Here is an 18,400-nt window from a genome sequence, read left to right as displayed (position 1 = left end):
AAATGTGAAATGAAGAAACTACATTGGCGCTCACATGTTCTATATTATTTCTGGGATCTATTATTTTGAACATACAACACTGATTAAACAATTTTACATCCTGATAGAGGTTCAGAGGAGGGCCTCGATCAGTCAGACGCTGATGCTCAACCTTTTTCAACCTGTGTGGATATATTCCAAAGACATTTTGCAGCATAACTTTGTACTGTAGGGCCTGCAATTCAGACATGCATGGTTTCATTAAATATGCTAAAGTTTCTGTATCACAAAAACATCAGCTATCTCTGAGGGAATCAGATAAGAGGCACTGATTGATTGATTTTATATGCAATGACCTTTATATTTATATGCAGGTTTGGCTTATAAATGTTTACACTCTGTCGCAGAAGAACTGCTTTAATGTGTAATTTTAGTCTGTAAATGTAATCCCTTTTAAGTACAACATCCAAAGTGCCCTATATTATAAGCACAATAATATTCATCCATCCATCCATTTTCTTCCGCTTATCCGGAGCCGGGTCGCGGGGGCAGCAGCCCAAGCAGAGAAGCCCAGACCTCCCTCTCCCCAGCCACCTCCTCCAGCTTATCCGGGGGAACACCAAGGCGTTCCCAGGCCAGCCGAGAGATATAATCTCTCCAGCGTGTCCAGGGTCTTGCCCGGGGCCTCCTCCCGGTGGGACATGCCCGGAAAACCTTGCCCAGGAGGCATCCTTGTCAGATGCCCGAACCACCTCAGCTGGCTTCTTTCGATGTGAAGGAGCAGCGGCTCTACTCTGAGCCCCTCCCGAATGGCCGAACCTCTCACCCTATCTCTAAGGGAGAGGCCAATTTCCATAGGGGCGTAGATCAACCGGTAAATTGAGAGCTTCGCTTTTACACTCAGCTCTCTCTTCACCACAACAGATCCGTCTGTCGATCTCCTGCTTCTTTCTCCCATCACTCGTGAACAAGACCCCGAGATACTTAAAACTAATAATAATATTAGTAATATTCATGTGTTTTGTATTTAATTCACTGCGTTACATTCATGGAAATCATCCCATCTTCCTTTTACATACAGCATAATCCCTCTGCATGATTTCCCCTCATAAATGAGCCTCCCAAGTGATTCTTCAGCATGTGTTGAATCTAATTCTTTGTTTTCTTCAGTTTCTATCATTGCACCACAACATCAAGTCAGGTTAATGTATAAATATTGTTTATTCATAGAGTGACAACCATCATATTTTTATTATACCCTTAGGGTATGGAGTTCTTCAATTTAGATCCACACAGTAAAGGCAAATCTTAGTTTGCAGCTTTGATTATTTCAAGGCCATAAAAAAACGTGCCCCATTACACAAAACTAAAAAACCAATTCCTGAGGTAGAGCGAGTCTCAGTAAAACCCAAAGCCTTCAAGTTTCACTTTGCTGAACAGATTTCATATGATCCAGGTGACACAGGTTCAGACATCCTGGAGCCGACAGCCCGGCGACAGTTTTACGCTTCATCTCCTCAACAATCTTGCTTGACTTCCATTAGACACAACCCAGGAAAGTGACCATTTGTGCTAGGGGAGGAAAAACAGGGAGGAAATGGTTCAGCAATGTATGACTGGAGGGCAGAATGAGGCAGAGACGCTGCAGGGTTTCTCACCTGGCGTGTCCGAGCAGCACAACAACAGACAAAGTGCCAGCCGGGAGAGATGTGAAGAGCTTCTGCAAGCAGCGGTCTAGCTTCCTCATCACGACATCCATTTGCTGTTCCTACGCATATGAAACATAAGAGTCAGCATTATACATGTTCTGTACATCAATAATATTCTGAAAAATCTAATTACCAAAGATGCTTTTAGCTCTCCTAATTGAATTCAATTTTATTTTTATAGCTCCAAATCACAACAAGAGTTGCCTCAAAGTGCTTTTTATTGCAAGAAAACCCCAACAATCATATGATTCCCCTATCAGCAAGCTCTTTGACGACAGGGGGAAGGAAAAACTCCCTTTTAACAGGAAGAAACCTCCAGCAGAGCCAGGCGTAGTGAGGTGCAGCCATCTGCACAAACATATTGCAGCATAACTATTATAGGAAATGAACCTATACTGAGATTGGATTCTTATGAAAGAAAAAAATGCAGCATTATCTATATCAACCAATCACACAGAGATATCCTGAAACCACATGATGACATCCATCATACTACGACTCCATTCATTAAACACAGCAGCTTATCACGCTCACCATGGGGATCTGTATTTGTAAGATGGTGCCAGCTAAGCATCTAAAGATAATCATGGTCCCAGCACTATCCAGCTTTCTATTTCTCGTACTCTTAAATCCAATTTAACAAACTCCAGTGGGGCTGTCACTTGGCCTCTGCTCAAAGTAACCCTGATATACTGTGAGCTCAAGGCTGCAGTTTTATCCCTGCGGTCTACAGAGGTATTTAGATTTCATGCCTTGTTTTCCTTTTTCTTTTTTGTGGCACTGACACGCTGTGCGAATTCTGGGATCAGTCTGATTTTGCACAGGAGGGAAAAATTAATTACTAGTCACATTTCAACTCAATAAAACCTGACCACACGTTCAGAAAGTGTGCATATAGGAAAGAATAAAAGTAACTAACAGAGATTCAAATTCTTCTGTAAGACTTTACAAGCTTATATTGTTGGTAATATTCTTAATTAGTGAAGTCATCTGTGTGTGATGTTTCTTCTTGGTGTAGCCTTTCCTTTTTCCCTTTTTGTTTTGGATTTTTTTAGGATGACACAGCAGAACTGTGTTATGACCCAGGATGGTTGAAATACTTGTTCTAAGGAAACAACAGTATTGAATCCAGAGCCTTGGAAAAAAAGCCCAAACATTTCAAATGAGACCTTTTTGTGCACATTTCCAGATCAATATTTTTATGCTTGGACATGACTGGAGTAGCTTTGCATGACTCACAGTTCTGCCCTGTTAGCAGGCCCTGAGTTCATGCGCTTTCAGAAAACAGGTCGTTTTAACTCCCCTTACTTTCAGGTCAGCCTGCTTTTTGATTGGCTTCCCCTCTCAAGCATTTTTGGCTAGAAAGAAAATTCAAATGGTTCAAAAAAGATGGGAACTATTTTGTCATTTTTATAGCCAAAGTTATAAAACAAGTCCAGGCAACCTGTGTCATACACGGGTGATAAAGGGTTAAAAAAGAACGATAACCTACTGGAATCACAACAATCTACTCTTTACCTGAGCGCTGCTGTGACTGTGGGTTGTCTTCTTATTCTCCGCTCCAACCCATGAAGGCAAATGGACCGGCGTCAGCGATGGACAGATGAGGTACTTCTTCTTCCACAGATCCTCAGAAGAGTTGAGGGCTGCACGTCTGTCCTCTGAATTCACAAACACTGACAGACGGACACGTTAGACTCTGAAGTGTACGCAAAGGTCCCACACAGCACGTGCAGCGCGTGATAAATGTAGTTTTCACCTTACCTATGCGGGCATGTCCTGTGGATTCTTTAGGCTTGGCAGATACGATGACTCTCTTCACTGTGCCAAAGTGGCCAAAAGTCTCTTTGACTGACTCTTCAGACAGTTCAGATTTAGAGGTATTGAGATGCAACCATTTGTTTACTTTAGCTGGAGGCAGCCCGTTGACTGTTTTCACAGGAGTGACATCTAAGCATTCAGCATCTGACACATGCCCATTAACTTTTGTGGAAGTGCTGATGCACTCAGTCATACTGTGGTTCATTTTAACAGCATAGAGGTGACTGGCATTCAGAGGGTCACCCATCAGTGCTTCAAGAGTCACATCCAGATCTAACATCGACTCACACACCGGCCTCTGTACCTAGAAAATAACAAGTAGTTGGAGATCATCTGCATGAATGTGGGCCTAACTGCAGCACAAAGGGAATAAATAACAGAAGCAAATGGAAAAAAAAAGAAAAAGGAAGAGAGCTACCTTTATAGTCTGCCCGAGCACATTAAGGCCATTCAGAGTTTTTACCGCCAGCATCGCTCCCTCCAGCAACTCAAACTCAATCTCTGCGTGAACCTGGGAGATCAAACACACACAGCACATTCAAGCAACAGTGAAGAATTTTGCAGCTCTGGTTTTATAGTGAATTGGTAAAACAATGAAAGCGATGCACACCCTGACCACTGTGTTCAACATCGTGACTTTTCGAACTGTTCCGCAGAAGCTAAACAGCTGCTTCACGTCTCCGTCAGAGAAGCCTGTGGGGAACGGCCCAGCTAACACTACACACATGTCCTGAAGTCTTGAGCAAGTCTGCAGGAAATAAATAGACAGATTAAATTATACACGCAAGCGAATGTGTTCAAAACGATACAAAGCGCTGGCTAAAAGCCTCACCATCTGATGGTGCCGCTCCTGATGAGGGAAGTAACTCTTCAGATGGTTTGACAAGGTTGAAAACTGAAGGACGGAGAAGGACGGCCGCGTTTTCAGATTTCGGAAAGATTTAAGCACCTGGAGGGGGGCGGTGCATAATAAGTTAGATGTAATTGGGCAGAAGCAAAGCAGGAAGAGTTTACAAGAGGAAAGTGAGGGTAAATATGAAAGAAAAAAAATGAACCAATACTTTCGTATGTACTGGAGAAGGAGTCGGTAACATCTAAACAGCTTTGGAGGGTTCGGTCGAGTGTTTCATTACAGACACAGGAGACATCACCTTACTTCTTACCTCTTTGTCTGAGTTGCACTGCTTGTGACTGGACTCCTTGAGTGCGATGTCAGAATCTTTTCCTAAAAAGGCTACTGAACATCCAAGTGCCTGTAGCACGTCAGAAAACCTGCACAAGAAGGAAAGACAGAGGACCTGTCAGCAGCAGGTGAACAACTCAATCCATCCACAGTATTCTGAGACGACTTTAATGCTTAAATTTGTTTTCTCATTTCAGACTTTCATAAAGTTGTTCAGTCTTAGCTGGTAGCTGAGGCCACTGGATGGAAAGAGAGTCAAAACAAGACAAAAACAGATTACAGAGATCAGGAGGCCGATTACAAATAGCTTCACATTGTGTTAAATACCTATGAAGATAACACAGTGGGTCATGTGAGTCAGTTCCTACATGCTGGAGGTTTACATCCTGTTTTAAAACCTACATTTCTTCAAGTGCTTAATTTTCAGGTGTGCAATGCACTGCCTTAAGCTGAAGGTTAAAAACACCCGGACAAAGACACAGTTCACTCAGCTCAGAATGAACACGAACATGAAATGAGTACAGAGCAGAGGTGCACAGATCAGGGTTTTTTTCTTTTTTAGTAGACCTATTATGTGAGACAATCCACACCAGCAGACCTGCAAAATATGTGGACATTAACTACTCAACCTGACCTGCAACACTAAAGTGACATTTGTTATTCTACAATTCCATTTCATCCACTTCTCTGTCTCACTCGCTCCAGCGATCACCTTGAAGCTGAACGCAGCAGATTGAGTTTATTCATTCAGGGTTTTCTCCTTTTCTCTCTCAGTAAATGACAAGCAGGGTCATTTAAGTTATTTGACCTTAAATTATATATAACGGCAGCATCTGAGTGCAGTAAGGTTAATTTTCTGACCTGCTCCACCTACAGGTTACATCAGGTTACTTTATAATTTGTTAATGCCTGGCTATAAGAAAACCTGCGCCCTCTGCTGTGTGTGGGGTTTACACATGACAAGTTTTTTACTGTGTTTTACGTTTTTAGTCAGACCCATGTTTTTTTTCTTTTTAAGGTTACCCAAACACAAGTTATAGACTGACCTGCACGCTAACAATATAGGGACTGTTGTACCTGTGAGTCTCTGGGGGCTCCTCTCTTGTTTCTGTTTCTCTCCACAGCGCCTTCCAGTGAATCTCTAAAACCTGACAGTAAGCAAAGGAAATGTTAGATTATTCCTGTGGTTGTGAGTGTGTGTGTACTTTTCCGAATATGATTTCCTACCTGGCGAGGTCCTGTTTTGATAAAGTACTGGGCCAGCTCCAGGGCTGCCAGAGCATCTTCAGTTGGATGATGACCCAACATATCTTCTGTTTGTATTTTCCTCCTGAGATACAAGTGGAAAATTAGATTATCGATCACAGTGGGACAGAAATATTTAGAGATAACACGAGAACTCACTTCAGTATGATCCCAGTCAGAACCTTGAGCTTAAACCTCCCCCCACACTCCCTCTTGTACAGCAGTGACGTGTCAATTACATGCTTGTGGATGAGCTGCAGGGCGGGCACAGACGCAACATGGTTTACAGTTCATGTTAATGAAAAAACTGAGGTATGTCTTTTAAGATATTTTCTCTGAAATTACAGGACATGATTACTGCTGGAATAAAGTAAAACTTCAGCCGAGTCAAGATGATCATGTTCTAACATTTCTGATAAAATAACCAGCTGCCAATATCCTGCACACAGTTTTTTGTTTTATTAATTTCTTTTTTTTTCTGAGCCATGACTTCATCAGAAGGGCGAGCTGTTTGAAAGAAATCACTCACTTTCAAAGCTATGAGGTCATGTTCGAGAGAATGGCCCACCAGAACTGCGTCATGCGGCAAAATCCTAATAAGCATTTCTTGAACATCCTGCAGGGTGGTTGTTATTGGTTGCAACATCGCAGGTGTGATACCAGAGAATCTATCAGGAGATACGAGCGGTGTTGGAGAAAGAATGTCAGACAGAACAATGAATATATTTCTATAAGATGGTCAAAGGAGTTTGCAAAGAAAAGCGTCTGGACTTCTTTAAGTTGCTTGAAGACGTTTCACCTCTCATCCGAGAAGCTTCTTCAGTTCTAAGGTCAAATGGCCGAGAGTCCCAGATTTAAACCCAGTGGGAGTATCCCCCCAATGAGGGACAAAGGACCCCCTGGTGATCCTCTAATCACATGCGCCAAGGTGTGAAAGCGGGTGTGGGACCTAATCAGCCAGGGTTTCGGGTGAGCCCATTGTGAAACCTGGCCCCACCTTGTCATGTGAATTCCTGAGGTCAGATGGCCCAGGATGTGAGTGGGCGTTAAGGCGTCTGGGGAGGGAACTCAAAACTGGATTATAGATGGCAGACAGTTGGTGTCGTAAACCACCGCCTCTGTTCAAAGATGGTCGCTCACAGTGGACATAGATGGCCTCTTTCACTCCTCTTTCAAACCATCTGTCCTCTCTGTCCAAAATGTGAACATTGGCGTCCTCGAAAGAATGTCCTTTATCCTTAAGATGCAGATGGACTGCTGAGTCTTGTCCTGTGGAGGTGGCTCTTCTATGTTGTGCCATGCGCTTGTGAAGTGGCTGTTTGGTCTCTCCGATGTAGAGGTCTGGGCATTCCTCACTGCACTGTACAGCATACACCACGTTGTTCAGTCTCTGTTTTGGAGTTTTGTCTTTCGGGTGAACCAGTTTGTGTCTGAGTGTGTTGCTGGGTCTGAAGTACACTGGGATGTCGTGCTTGGAGAAAACTCTCCTGAGTTTCTCTGATACACCGGCTACATAGGGGATGACAATGTTGTTGCGTCTGTCTTTCTTATCCTCCCTCGCTGGTGTCTGATCTTCTTTTCTGTGCCTCTTTGCTGACTTTATGAACGCCCAGTTAGGATAACCGCACGTTTTCAGTGCTTCCTTTACATGTGTGTGTTCCTTCTTTTTCCCTTCAGGCTTGGAGGGAACAAGTTCTGCCCGGTGGTGTAGGGTCCTAATTACTCCAAGTTTGTGTTCCAGAGGGTGATGGGAGTCAAAGAGGAGGTACTGGTCCGTGTGTGTGGGCTTCCGGTAAACTTCGATGTTGAGGTTGCCATTCTCTTCAATGTGCACCGCGCAGTCCAGGAAAGGCAAACAGTTATCCTTTGTGTCTTCCCTGGTGAACTTGATGTTTTTATCCACGGCATTAATGTGCGCAGTGAAGGATTCCACTTCTTGTGTCTTGATTTTGACCCAGGTGTCGTCTACATATCTGTACCAGTGGCTGGGTACTCCTCCTTTGAAAGAGCCAAGAGCCTTTCTTTCCACTTCCTCCATGTAAAGGTTGGCTACAATAGGTGACACAGGGGAGCCCATGGCGCAGCCATGTTTTTGTCTGTAGAAGCGTTCGTTGTATTTGAAGTATGTTGTGGTAAGGCAGAGGTCTAACAGTGTGCAAATCTGATCGGGTGTGAAGTTGGTCCTGTCTTCCAAGGAGCTGTCTTCTTTTAGTCGTTTTCTGACAGTCTCCACTGCTTCCGTGGTGGGTATGTAAGTGAAGAGAGAGACTACATCAAAGGACACCATGGTTTCATCTGGATCCAGGGTAAGTTTCTGGACCTTGTCGGTGAAGTCGGTGGAGTTCTTGATGTGGTGTGGGGTGTTCCCCACGAGAGGTGCAAGGATGGTAGCAAGGTGTTTCGCAATGTTATAAGTGGCTGAGTTTATGCTACTGACTATGGGTCTGAGTGGGACCCCTTCCTTGTGGATCTTAGGAAGTCCATAAATGCAGGGTATGGCATCCCCTGGATAAAGGCGGTGATATTTGAGGCGGTCAATGATTTTGTCCTTTTCAAGGTCTTGAAGGCAAGCTATAACTTTCTTTTTGTAGCTGCTTGTGGGGTCTCGTTTTAAAGCTTTGTAGGTGTTGTTGTCACTGAGGAGAGTAGTGATCTTTGTGTGGTAATCTGTTGTGTTTAGGACCACGGTGCACCTTCCCTTATCCGCTGGTAATATAGTGATGTTGTGGTCTTTGCTCAGAGAAGCGACGGCCTTCTTTTCTTGTAGTGTGAGGTTAGACGGAGGGACTTTGGCACTGGAGAGGGTGGCTGAGACTTTCATCCTGATTTGCTCTGCTTCTGTCTGTGATAATTTGTTAATCCGTATGGCGGTTTCTGCGGCTGTGATGAGGTCCAAGCGCATGGCACAACATAGAAGAGCTACCTCCACAGGACAAGACTCAGCAGTCCATCTGCATCTTAAGGATAAAGGTCACTCTTTCGAGGACGCCAATGTTCACATTTTGGACAGAGAAGACAGATGGTTTGAAAGAGGAGTGAAAGAGGCCATCTATGTCCACTGTGAGCGACCATCTTTGAACAGAGGCGGTAGTTTACGACACCAACTGTCTGCCATCTATAATCCAGTTTTGAGTTCCCTCCCCAGACGCCTTAACGCCCACTCACATCCTGGGCCATCTGACCTCAGGAATTCACATGACAAGGTGGGGCCAGGTTTCACAATGAGCTCACCCGAAACCCTGGCTGATTAGGTACCACACCCGCTTTCACACCTTGGCGCATGTGATTAGAGGATCACCAGGGGGTCCTTTGTCCCTCATTGGGGGGATACTCCCACTGGGTTTAAATCTGGGACTCTCGGCCATTTGACCTTAGAACTGAAGAAGCTTCTCGGATGAGAGGTGAAACGTCTTCAAGCAACTTAAATAAGTCCAGACGCTTTTCTTTGCAAACTCCTTTGACTACGATGACCTGGATGACTGAGAACCTTCACAGACATTTCTATAAGATGTAACATATGACACTGACTGACACCTGATTCCTGTACAAACATAATGTGACTCTTAACAATTTATTAAAACTTGAGACGATAAAAAAGCGTGTGTACTTGGTACAGTAGTTGAGAATGTGGTTCGGAGGTTTCACCAGCTCATCCATTAAACACTTCCCATCACCGTCCACCATAGAAACACGAGTTAGCTCTTTTCCATCTTCTGTTACACACTGAAACATAAAATAAACATAATGGTGAGTGATGTAAAAACTCAGTCAATGAGATGCTAACACAGGCATGTAAGTGGAAGCTTCCTATTTACAGAGGCACACTGTCCTGCTGGGAAACATCGGGCAAAGAAATGGACATAGTGCTACAGTTTTTTTTGCTTGTTTTTTCAATCTGAGATCTGGTTTTCAAGTCTTGGGTAAGTAAAAAATCAGACACAAAATATAGCGCCGTACAGGTTGTCAGCTGTCAGCTGCACCTCTGTGATGCCACCTGATTCCATCGTGGAAAATGGGAAGTGACAAAATATTTTAGCCTCTCACCATTTCACAGTCGATTCCAAAGAGGGGGCTGCTGTCAGTCACACAGTCAGCGCAGTCTGTACACACAAATTCCTCAAAGCCGGGCATTCCTGTTTGAGAACAAATAAACCAAGAGGTGAGGAGGAAACACTGAGCCCACACAACACCATACCACTCATATTCAAGGTCTAAGCCCAAAGTAACTCTCGCCACTCAGCACTCATGTTGAAATGTCCCACGGTCAGCTTTCCTTTTTTTTTTTCCATCTAATGTTTGGTAATTTTGTCACAAGATATAGTTTAAAAAAACATCAGATTACTGTTTTAACACACTAAACCTCAAATGGGCCCTGATCCATCAGAGATCAGTGCTCAGAAGTGCTCAGAAGCACAGAATAAAGCTCTGTATGAATGGGTTGTTACGGCTTGTAGTAAAAAGCACCTTGGGTTGTCAGTCAGAGTAGAAAAGTGTTAGATAGAAACAAGAAGAAGCCAAGTGGCAATTAAAAAAAGGATGGAAAACAGAAACAACTGTGATTGATCCCAGTATGAACCTCTGGGAGTTTTTTTTTTTTCAATTTTTGTTGGATGGTCATGACAACATAAAAAAAATGCATGGACAGAAAAAAGATTCCTCTCATCTCTTATTTAATGATTTTTTTTTATTTTTAGGGGTTATTACCAAAAAGTAACTCTTAGTTGACATAATGTTACAAAAGAAAAATTCTTACCTTTCACAGGGTAGTTATTCTTGATCATCTCCTTCTCTGTGAGAACATATGCTGTTAGTCCTCTCCTCTCGGTCCCGAACACAGTGATGATTGGGTGGTTCTTCATCGCTGCACCAGTGCACAGAAATAAGTGAACACAGGTACAGAGAAGAGCAAAAACATTACATGAAAACTGAAAAACACCAAAGAGATCGAATATTCTTCACTAAATGTTACAGTATAATAATGTGGTGAATATTAATAAGAAAACAAGATAATAGGAGCAAAACTACTAAATTAATCCATCATCCATCACATGAGTCTCACCTTCCTGCAGTTCCTCATCTGCTTTGGAGACAGTCAAACCGTCCTGTTTGGGAACTTGACTGGAAAAGATTCCAGATACTACATCTACAGATGATGGCGTGAAGGTGACCCTCTAAAAAAAGTCAGATTTATTTAATTTTTTTGTTAAAGTGCTATGAATATGACTTCACTTATAAATAATTTGATTTGCTGTGTTTAATTTCCCTCTTACAGAGGTGTAGCTGGTCCTGAGGTGCTGCAGACAGAGGTAGTGTTTGTAAAAGTGATTCTGCGTCAGGTCCTCCACAATCACAACATTTACACCTTTAACTTTTCTGTGATGGCGGAGACGGCACCAACTAGCAGACAGGAAAAAACATATTTTAAATTATTATTTTTATGTGAGTATAACAGCACAGTATGAGTTACTGAGGACTCTTTGACACCAGCTGATGGGGTAGATAACACATTACTACTGCAGCTGTTACCTGGGCTTTTTGATGCCACCTGTTTTCCCCAGAGCAGCATACTGCAGCAACTCTGTCAGTTCATCCAGGGCGATCGGTTGCTGAAGGCGGTCAGGCAACACCGAAACCCTTGGCAAGCAAGGGGCAGGTCCACACTGCAGCACCTCATCATCTCGCTGCTCAGTTTTGAATCTCTTAGCCTCCTCCTGAGCTGTGTGGGTGCTGTTTTTCCTTTTCTTTGCTTTGCACTTTGCAACTGTGGAAGACTCCATGTTCCAGCCTATTATATTTACACTGGAAGGCAAACCAAAAACATATTTCAGTTTGGTTAGAGCCAAGATTTACTGCTGCTCCTTTTTAAATGGTTCAAATGAGTGCAGAGCAATGCAGCCTTGTTCTGTAGAGCTGGAGCTCAAACTTTAGAGTTACTAATATAGCTGTGGGCATTAAAAACAGCTAAGAATCACACGCTGTCAGTGAGCTTTTTCATTTTCATGCTTACTTCATTTTGGAGCTGGTAATTGTTCGTTGAACTGTATTTTAGACAGGCAGCTCAGAAAGACTATGCTAAGTTTACAGCACATTAACTAGAGCTGGGGAACTGAAAACACAGCGAAGGGCAATTTGTTATCAACAGAAGCTCAGTTTCACAAATTAAAGCGCTCCTAAATGCTGGTTCAGCGGACGACTTTCTTATTCTTCTCTCTCTGGTTAGTTAGAGTCACAGTTACACAGGAAATCCCAACCTAGCTGAAATTTTAGTTTAAATTAATTTTGAAGTCCGGTATACGCGTAAGATGTATAATGAGGGTAAAATTGTGTAAATACCACATGCCATAGGTCCGGTTTGGTCCAAAATTATGTTTCTACCAATGTCTGCAGTTAGTAACACATGGCTAAAGCATGTGTTACTAGTTTTGTCTTGTAAGAGCAAATAAAAACAGGTACTAGTACTACTTCCGGTCTGTAACTTTAAAAATAAAACACGAGTAGCTACGGCTATGTGCATGTAGCAGAATTGTTGTTTATAGATTAGCATTTTCTTCAGGAAAATCAGCACAGTTACTACAATAAAAACGCAGCACTTTTTAAAAGCAGCTGGCTCACAGTCTTGCAGACAACCAGAAGCTCAGTAAACACGACATCAATACCTCATCAGGCATGTTGTAATAAAGTTTTTACCAAACAGATACTAAAACGGGATATTTCATCTAAAGTTTTTATTCTTTTTATTTTAAATAGTTTTCGAGTACACAAAACCGTTTAATTTGACGTTTTTAAGTCGTTTTTATTTTTGTTTAAGTTTTTACAAAGGCGGAGTATTTTTCACACATCTAGTCTTAGTTTTTGTTCAGTTTTTTGTTAACTATATAACAACCTAGCTGCTTTGAGTGTTAAGAGGTCTTTTATTTTGATAGGAAATCGTGAGACGGCAACAAAAGCTCGACTAATTTTGACTCTACAGTGATGCCTGCCGACTTGCAGGCTTAAATAATCGAGCTCGGAACTACAGATGCTGTTTTGAAAGGAACAGCGCGAATTCCCCGAGTTTTCAATTAATGGCTAAAGTCAAGCTCCTGCTATAGTTCACAGTTTCTCCTAGAAAGACGGTCGCAGAAACATCACCGTGGCAAAATTAAATAACAGCTATGACCACAAAGAAATTGGCGAAGTGAGTAAAATTAGCCTGTTTGCTGGCTAATCTGCTAACCTAGACAAACTGAACAAAGGAACCTGTTTTAAAAGCAACGAATAAGTTTATGTCGATTACAAGCTACGTTTTTCAATATTGTTTTAGATAAATGCTACAAGTACATCTACAAGGACAGCGTATTCAGTTAAAAGTAGAATTGTAGTTGACTGTAACAGACTTTAAATACAAGGTTAGGTCAGGTGTTGTTACGATATACACACTATTTTATCTTCCTTCGCAGGGAATTAGGATTGTTGAGACAGCGGAGCAAGTCCTCTGTGTCGAAGAAATCTGTGGTATCAAGTGAGTATGCCATGTTCAAATCGGATTTGTTTGACAGTTGTTTTGTTTTTTTTACACTGGATCATGGCTGTGAAAACTGTCTGGTTCTTTCAGATCAAGTATTTTCTTATCTGATTGTGATCGACTTTGAATCCACTTGCTGGAGAGAGAAAAACAACCGCAGCCAAGAAATTAGTAAGGAGCAGATTTACCGTTCACAGTTTACAATTCATCCTCTTGATGTCCTTACTGTGTTAACACCGGTCCATCTTTTCTTTCTTCCTCCCTGCAGTCGAGTTTCCTGCTGTTCTGCTGAACACGTCCACGGGGGAGGTGGAGTCTGAATTTCACACTTATGTCCAACCCCAGGAGCACCCCATCCTGTCTGACTTCTGTACTGAGCTGACTGGGATTACACAGGTGTCTGCAGCATACACATTTAAAAATGCCAGCATGCTCTGTGTTACATTACAACCAACTTTTATTTCTCTCTCGCACAGATGCAGGTTGAAGCAGGGATCCCGCTTCAGATCTGTCTCTCGCGGTTCAGCCGTTGGCTCCAAAACCTTCAGCTCGAAATGGGAGTGGCCTTTGCCAACAAAGACCAGAGATGTTCGGGACCATCTCAAAAGCTGTGTACTTTCCTCACATGGTCAGGTAAAAGTTCTGAGTATATTGGTCTACACCTCTGTAAGCTCAGCATTGCTATGAATTGGCATTGGTGAACCACTGGGGTGTCAATTGTATTTTTAAACTAGCTATAGAGAGCCATTAAATCTGCTCATTTACTGCAGTTCTTAAGACTATTTAAGGTATTAAATGGTATAAAATGAGCAAAAGTGCACTGAAATTTGTGTTCTTCGGTCTCCGCTCGGTGTCAGACTGGGATCTTGGGGTTTGTCTGCAGTACGAGTGTAAACGCAAACAGCTTCATAAACCTGATGTTCTCAACAGCTGGATAGACCTGAGAAGCACATACCGGGTAAGAGTTTTTAAGGCGTCTTTGTTTATTGTATGTTTTATTTAAGCTAAAATGTTTAAAGGGGTGTCAATTTTAAGGTAAAAGCACAAAGACTAGCATACAGATTTAAGTGAGTCCAAAACAAACATAACTTATGGTAATTACAGTAATGTGAAATTAGGTAAACTGAATAACAGGAGTAAATATTTTTATTAAGATGTAAGATGTCACAGACTGTGTAATTTACTCTAATTACCTCTCTGCTCATGTGGTTGTTTCTCTAACTTCTTTTTGTTTTTCCAGCTTTTTTACAACAGGAAACCCAAAGGCCTGAATGGAGCTCTTCAGGATCTTGGAATACAGTTTTCGGGCAGAGAACATTCTGGTATGTGACCAAGTGTAGATAATTCTGTATTACACACGATCATCAACCTAACCCTTCTTTGTTTTCTCTCTCAGGTTTAGATGATGCCCGAAACACGGCTCAGCTGGCAGCAAGAATGATGAGGGATGGGTGCATAATGAAGATTACTAGGAGCCTGGAGAGGGTGAGTGGCCGGCCGATGTCGCCCTTAACGAACCCCAACTCTGGAAATCCTAGCATCCCTCATCATCTTCCAAATTTAAAATCTCCGTGAAGATAATGATATGAAGGAAATTTGCTCTGTGCAAAAACATTTTGATTGTAGACATTTTTTTTTAAATATTGTTCTGATTTAGATTTTATTTAGTAATAAAATTATATCTTTAAGTTTGTATTTTGTGCTTGGAGAGAAGACAACATTAGAACTAAGTACACTATATTGCCAAAGGTGTTCGCTCATCTGCCTTCACACACACATGAACTTTAGTGACGTCCCATTTTTAATCCATAGGGTTTATGTTAGTTCACCCTTTGTAGCTATAACAGCTTCAGCTCTTCTGGGAAAACTTTCCACAGGGTTTAGGAGTGTTTATGGGAATTTTTGACCATTGTCTGGAATCACATTTGTAAGGTCCACTGATGTTGGATGAGAAGGCCTGGCTCAGAGTTTCTACACTAACTTGGTTAACTAAAGGTGTTCTAATGGGTTTAGCTCAGGACTCTGTGCAGGCCATGCTTTCACAAATATTAGTAGATGCAGTCTGCATGTCTAGGTGCTCAGTTTTTATACACCTGCAGCCATGGAAATAACTGTAAAACATGAGTTCAATTATTTGGTTGGCTGAGGGAATGGTTTTGGCAAAATAGTTTATGTAACTCGGAAGAAGTGCTGCCAGAGTTAATTTGATAATTGATGGGTTGTACCATTCAGTTACTGATTTAAAATCTGCTCTATGTCCTGTAGACCCCAGTGATGGCCAAACCGGTGTTTGGAAACACTGCCTGTCCTTCAGTCAAGAAAGAAAAACCTAACGAGAATAAAAAGGAAAATACAGTCATCCGTAGCAAACACTCGTCATTTAAAATTCCTCTCAAAGCTTGTCCAAAACGACCATGTCCCGAGGAGACTGCTCAAAACTTCGCCGCAAAGAAAAACCCAAGCTCCATTCACGAATCTGCTCAAATCTGTCGAAGCCTGATCTCACCAAAGACTCTTCTGAATGGCACGACGGCGCCGCTGTTGAAGCACGGCAAGAGATCAGTCACAGTAGAGGCTGCCCCTAGCCTTTCCACCTCAGTTGTTACAAACTGTGTTTCTCCCCAGAATAACAATAACAGTCTTATTCTGTGTTCCACTACCGTGAGCTGCCTTTCAAATCTGTCTCCACCAAACTGGGCCTCAAAAACAGAAGCAATGCTAGGATCCACGGAGAAAGAGGAGGGTGCGGAGCTTTTAGTGGAAACTGAGGAGAGGCGTGGCTCATATGACGACGTGGTGTTGGAGGGTGATGTTAATGAAGCAAATGATGAATGTGATGCAGAGTACATATCTGAGTTTGATAGTGGCTGTTATGATTGGGTAGAGCAGCATACCTCACATTCAGCAGGAAGTCAGCTCACTTTGAATGATGATATGAGAGAATCAACTGGAAAGAGCTCTAAAATGCAAAAGATTACCACAGATTCTACCAGTAAAGGTCAAAAATCTCATGGTTGTATCTCAACAGAAACGAACAACAGAACAACAACAGAAACGATGCTTTCAGTGACCTCACATATTTATTTTGCTGTGCCTAAAACTGTTAACATTGGTAAATCAGATCAGTGCAACACAGGACTTAGAACCTCTCTCCAACTTCACAAAACATCTTATGTTCCCACTAAGAACTGTTCAATTAGGCCTAATCCTTTTGTGCCAGAAAAAACCTCCACCCCCAATATGTCCATTGGCCGGCCCAAACCCGCTATCGCACAAATCCCAAAACACAAAGACACTCTGAGGTCCTCCTTTACCATTTACACCGAGCCGGCCAAACAAGCTACAGCTCCCTCATGTCCTTCCTTCCACGGCAGTGTCCTCTCCTCTTTGTCAACCAACGCTCTCTCCTCTCGTGCCGACCGTTCCATCATTTCTGTGAGAGGAGCTCAGAAGATCACTTCTCCACTGTGCATGTGCGGCCGTCGTGCAAAGCGACAGGTCGTGTCAAACGGCGGCCCAAACCACGGTCGAGGGTTTTATTGCTGCCCAGTCCGCCGATCAGGCAGCGGAGGACGGATGGAGAAAGGGTGCGAGTTTTTTAAGTGGGAGTCGGCTGTGATGAAGAGCACATCAGCGGCCGCTCCTGCTGTCGGATCCTCTGTTTCACTCTGTCAGCTCAACTCCACTGTGTCCCATCGTCCAGCCCACACGCCACTGCTAAGGAAAAGCTACTGAAATGCTAATACTAATAATACATTAGTATTATTGGCATTATAGCATTTTCATAGTGAAGTATACTCAGTGCTCAAAGATAGTTAATCAATTACTGATTTATTTCTTGATCAGTGTCCTCTTGATATTTAAATCCCCTCTGAAGGGACGCCGTATTTATTCCACTGGTTCTTATTTCAGAGCTCTCCTTTCATTAATTAAACACTTGTCAAATTACAGCGTTTAACTGGCATCATAAACACTGAAATTACTGATTTGGTAATTGGAAAAAAGGGTTTCTTTATCTCTTTCAAGTCACTGCAAATTAAGTAGTTTAAAGACTTGAGTGCTTTATTCACCCATTCCCAAAGTCAAGAGTGCTGCAGCCCAGCAGCTTCACTCTAATCAAAACACAAGAGAAGGTGATGCACTTCCTTGAAAATTTTATTCAAAGACGCAAACAACACAGACTATAAATCGCTAATGCTACACAGTCATATGCAAAGTCTTATGGCCAATGTATGACCCACCTGTCCCTGGGCACAAACCTCAATACAAGAGCAGTAAGCTTATCTCAGAGTAATGAGTAATATCACAAAGTAACCACCTCTGATTACCAGTTTTAATTAACTCTTTATATAAATATATGTATTTATATAAATTTGTAACTTTACATATGTGTTAATGATTTCAAACTGAATTTCTGTTATCACTGTGGTCCACCTGGGGAACCTTTGAGACACACCAGGGGGCCCTGGTCCACATGTTTGGGAAACACTGGATTCATTCATTACTGCACTGATCAATAACTGGAGCCACTCAAAAGAGAAGATAATTTATTATTATGTGCTGTTTATATTAAATATACTTTTAAATTTGAATCAAGGATCCATTACATTCTTTTATAATAATAAAGATGATGATATTTGTCTGCAGGTAGAGAGGAACCATGATCTTTAACAGAGTATTAATATGTAATAATAATATAAATATAAACACATCATTATATGGTAAAAGAAAATGTGAAATTGTTTTTTGTTTTTCTTTTTACTCTTGAGGACTAATCACATAACACCTTCATCAGAAACTCGCTCTGTGAGTGATAATGCCAGTTAAACAAATGGACAGAACAGAGTTGAATATAGAATTCTGTTTTTACTCTTCTCTATAAATATGAGTTGGCTACAGCCTGACCGATTTATTAGTGGGTTGATATTAGCTATTTGTTTATCTGTCGCTATCAGCATT

The 18,400-nt window shown here is 42.1% G+C and overlaps 2 protein-coding genes across 2 annotated transcripts; one reads left to right on the top strand and one right to left on the bottom strand.

Moving 5' to 3' along the window:
• Nucleotides 1-1,181: 1,181 nt before the first annotated feature.
• Nucleotides 1,182-13,792, bottom strand: rexo5 (RNA exonuclease 5). The gene is made up of 19 exons (XM_013265751.3): nt 13,668-13,792; nt 11,464-11,736; nt 11,208-11,334; nt 10,997-11,108; nt 10,691-10,798; nt 9,982-10,070; nt 9,545-9,660; nt 6,467-6,605; nt 6,097-6,191; nt 5,920-6,022; nt 5,770-5,840; nt 4,673-4,781; nt 4,342-4,458; nt 4,120-4,257; nt 3,928-4,020; nt 3,453-3,813; nt 3,207-3,364; nt 1,638-1,747; nt 1,182-1,551 (listed from the first exon to the last, which is right to left on the bottom strand). The coding sequence occupies exons 2-19, from the start codon at nt 11,712-11,714 to the stop codon at nt 1,497-1,499; spliced, it is 2,352 nt and encodes a 783-aa protein (XP_013121205.1). The 5' UTR covers nt 11,715-11,736; nt 13,668-13,792; the 3' UTR covers nt 1,182-1,496.
• On the top strand, nt 12,763-17,522 carry eri2 (ERI1 exoribonuclease family member 2). The gene is made up of 9 exons (XM_005462638.4): nt 12,763-13,114; nt 13,377-13,438; nt 13,532-13,612; nt 13,710-13,837; nt 13,918-14,074; nt 14,299-14,399; nt 14,682-14,763; nt 14,838-14,926; nt 15,707-17,522. Exons 1-9 carry the CDS (start codon nt 13,092-13,094, stop codon nt 17,174-17,176), a joined length of 2,193 nt encoding a protein of 730 aa, XP_005462695.1. The 5' UTR covers nt 12,763-13,091; the 3' UTR covers nt 17,177-17,522.
• Nucleotides 17,523-18,400: the final 878 nt, after the last annotated feature.

The sequence above is a fragment of the Oreochromis niloticus genome, linkage group LG6 (assembly GCF_001858045.2).
Source record: "Oreochromis niloticus isolate F11D_XX linkage group LG6, O_niloticus_UMD_NMBU, whole genome shotgun sequence".
Classification (NCBI taxonomy): Eukaryota; Metazoa; Chordata; class Actinopteri; order Cichliformes; family Cichlidae; genus Oreochromis; species Oreochromis niloticus.
This window is presented reverse-complemented; position numbering and strand designations above follow the sequence as displayed.